This window comes from Acanthisitta chloris, unplaced genomic scaffold, assembly GCF_000695815.1.
Source record: "Acanthisitta chloris isolate BGI_N310 unplaced genomic scaffold, ASM69581v1 scaffold21503, whole genome shotgun sequence".
Classification (NCBI taxonomy): domain Eukaryota; kingdom Metazoa; phylum Chordata; class Aves; order Passeriformes; family Acanthisittidae; genus Acanthisitta; species Acanthisitta chloris.
In genome coordinates, this window is record NW_008663539.1 from 7,852 (window position 1) to 11,420 (window position 3,569).

The 3,569-nt window shown below is 59.5% G+C and overlaps 1 protein-coding gene across 1 annotated transcript in view; it reads left to right on the forward strand.

The window, feature by feature from the left end:
- The first annotated feature begins 2,869 nt into the window (after positions 1-2,869).
- RHBDF2 (rhomboid 5 homolog 2 (Drosophila)) overlaps positions 2,870-3,569 on the forward strand; it is a 7,127-nt gene continuing 6,427 nt past the window's right edge. Inside the window, 3 exon segments of the mRNA XM_009071031.1 lie at positions 2,870-2,995; positions 3,087-3,193; positions 3,498-3,569. The exon segment at positions 3,498-3,569 is cut by the window's right edge and continues 1 nt beyond it. Coding sequence (XP_009069279.1) covers positions 2,870-2,995; positions 3,087-3,193; positions 3,498-3,569 — 305 coding nt within the window.

Here is a 3,569-nt window from a genome sequence, read left to right on the forward strand (position 1 = left end):
GCAGTGGGGCTGCCGGGCAGGGAGCTGTGCTCCTGAAGGCATAGCACTCTGTCCCAGGGCTGAGAGAGCAACAGGGACTCAGGACCATAGAGGACCCAGAGGGCCAAGCTCGTGGCAGGCTGGCTGTGGATGGAGGTGCCAGCCAGTCTGAGAACATCAGCTCTGGAGGGGTTGGGTGCCAGCACCAAACACGTGGTGAGCTGGAAAACACCTTCCCAGCACCTTCCACAGGGGATTTCTCCGCCTGGCACGGACTGAGCCGGCTTGTGACTCAGCCTCTGCGCCCAGGGGATAGCCACTGCTCCCAGCCCACGTGGCAAAGGGGACTGGAGCCCTCGGGGGGCACTGCCCTCCTCCCCCCATCGCTCGATGCCAAACGTTGCGCTAGTGCAGAGAGCTGCGGAGCCTCGTGACGGGGCAGCAGGTGCCCGCGGGCTGTGCCAGCTCCCCCGGGGGGGCTGGGGCTGTCCCTTCGGAGCTGGTGCAGAGAGGGACCAGGATTTTAAACTCCATGCTGCAAACCTGCTGTGCTGGGCAGCACGGAGATCTGTGCCAAGGACTGCCTGGGGTGTGTTGGGAGCGATTGAGGGTGGGGTTTTGGGGTAAGGGGTGTAAGAGTGAGGCTATATGGGTTTGGCTTCAAGTTCTGTGCTTCTGGCTCTGCTGGTTCCCAGCACTGAGAGCCGTTTCCCAGAGCTGGAAGGAGGATGAGAGTGTCTGACCCCAGCATATTCCCATTCCCAGCTCTCCAGAGCAGCTGGCATCTCAGGCTCATTGCTGGCTACCCTGAGAGGAAAACAAACAGTGTCTCCAGCTCGCCAGTGGGACGGAAAATTTTGCTTGCTGGGACTGGCGTTCTCCCAGTTTAGCAGCTATGAAATACCCGGTGAGGCACTTGCGCTCCATGCCCACTTTTCCTGGGTGTCTCACTTCCCAAGAGCTTTGTGTGGCAGCAGCAGGGGAAAGCTCCCTGCCTGTCCCATGTCATTCTCTGCCACAGAGTGAGGTGTGTCGCTGTAAATGGGGATTTTTCCTCCTCCTGTTGCTCTGTGCCAGCTGCTGATCCATGTCCCTGGTGTCCAGCCACCTGCAGCCTTGTCCCCATGGTCCAGGGAGCAACGAACTCGGCTCTCCCTCTCCCAGGATCCTCCTGCAGTCCTTTCCTGCTTTTCCATGCGTGGCTTTTCAGTGCAGCCTCTCTCCCCACAGGCGAGGCAGGAGGAATTCCACCGTGCCCCAGAGCTCCCGAGCGTGAAGGACGGAGGAGGAGGAAGGCTGCCGTGGGTGTTTGCCATCGAGACACACTGCACAGGATCCCTGCCACTCTTATGAGGTAAAGAGACCCTGGTGGGGACCAGCACTGGCTGAACCTCCAGGGGAAATTTGGGAGCTGGTTGCTTCCAGCTTTGGTACTGGAGGGGGACCTGAGCACCTCTTTTAATGCAGGAGCAGCAGGTCCAGGAGCCGATGGAGGGCAGCCATGCCCACTAGTGCTGCCAGCTCCAGGCTCTCCTGTACCTGGGGAGCTGATTCTGGACTCTCACATCCCCATGGAACTGATCCCATGGGCACCCCACACATTGCTTGTGGTGGGGTCTAAGGGGAGCGTCATGTTCAGCACTCCAGTGCTGGGGAAGCTGCAGAAGTGCTCTTGTGCCTGATTCTTGCCCTGGGAATGGGCTGCCAACAGGGCCTTATTGCAGAGGGGGCTGGTGGGGTCCCAGTTACTCTGCTGGTTGCACAAATGGCATTGCCTAAGGAGAGGAGAACCATAGGAGGCTGGTTATTAGGATCCTGGGCAGGGAGAGGAGCCTGTGGATGAGCTGGCATTTCGCAGCCAGCAGCACAGCAGGTGACACCATCCAAATGGCCATGGCTGTCCAGGGGGTACAAAGGATGCTCATGAGACCTGTGTGAGTCCCCTGGGCACTGGCATGTGAATGAGACAGTTGGGAAGAGGTCAGAGGGGGCTGTGCTTCCCTTTGATTGCCCTCATAGTCCCTAATAGGATCTGAGACTCATTCTCTTGCATTCGGATGGAATTACTTCTCCTGCAAAGTCCTGCCTGCTAGAACTGGCTGCAGAGACCCTTGGGAGGGGATTGATTGAGGAATTAACCATCTCTTGGCTGTTAAGCTTCCTGCTCCTTGCACGTGGTGTCAGGAAGGATTCAGTCTCTCAGCCTGGTGTGTGTGTGCACGTGCCAGACAGGAGTATCCTGCTTCTCCTCTCCCTTGGGGCACCCCAACACATGGTGGGTCCATGTGGGAACTGTGGTGCATGTGAGGATATGAATCAGATGTTTTCAGGCTTTGTGTGTCCCCTGCATGGTTATGCTCCCTCCCTTCCCACCTTATCCAAGCAAGGGGAGATCTTTGCAGAACACCCGGAATGTCTGCGATCATCGCTTGTCTCCCTCACTCTGCCAGACTGGGGTGGGGGTGACTGGTGCCCCTGTGTGTGAGAGCAGCAGCTGTGTGCCATGGGCCTCACCAGGGCTTGCAGAGATCCTCCATGTCTCCCACACACATGCTGAGTCAGTCAGGCTCATCCTGGCAGGGTGTGAAACCTGAGTGTCCCACAGGCACGTGCCAGGAGGATGAGGGTGCTCTGACCTGCACTCCTGCAATTCCTTGCCCTGCTTCCAGCAGGTGAAGGGGTGGTAGTGGGGGTCCTTGGAGGTGCTCTGGGCTTGTGGTGGCAAGGTCTCACCAGCACAGGGGGCTGAGTCTGGTGGCATCCCACTGGTGAGACCCCATCTCCCACTGGGACCCAGCCTTTCCCCACAGATGAGCTCCTGGGGGGATATTTCTTCTCCTCTCACTGACTCCCTGCACCCTCCCAGCCTGCCAACCACCACCAAGCCGAGATGTCAGCCAGCGACAAGAACGGGGGCAGCCGCTCCAGCAGCAGCCGCCTGCAGAGCAAGAAGCCTCCCAACCTCTCCATCGTCATACCCCCGCGGGAGGCGGAGGACGATGGTGCTCGCAAGGAGGTGAGTGGTGGAGCTGCTGGGCTTGAGGGGTTGCCATCCCTGAGAGATGCCCCATGCCATCCTGTCCCTAACGCCCTGCTCTTCCTTCCAGCCCTCCAAGGTCCCCATCTACCAAAAGAGCAAGAGCCTGCAGGAGCCTCGCTTGGAGCGCCAGCCCGGATTCCGCCGGCAGACTTCCCTGTCGCAGAGCATCCGCAAGTGAGGGCAGGGTGGGCTCGGCCTGGGTCACCAGAGGGATGTCTCAGTCCCTGTCGGGGTGTTGGGGAGAAGACGTGGGATGGGAATGGAGTCACATCTCAGATGGGAGTGCAAGAATTCTTTCCCTCCCTTCCCTGCTTTCCCCCACTTCCCTTCGACCCATAGCCAGGTCAAATCTGCCTGGCTGCAGGCTGGGCTGAGACACCCCAACCCAAATCACCTGCTGGAGGGGATGCCCAGGTGGGAGGGTGGGACTGCAGTGGGGTGACCAACTGGGTGACAAGTGTGCCCACCGTGTGTCCAGGGGCACAGCGCAGTGGTTTGGCGTCAGCAGTGACTGGGAGGGGAAGCGGCAGCAGTGGCAGCGCAAGAGCCT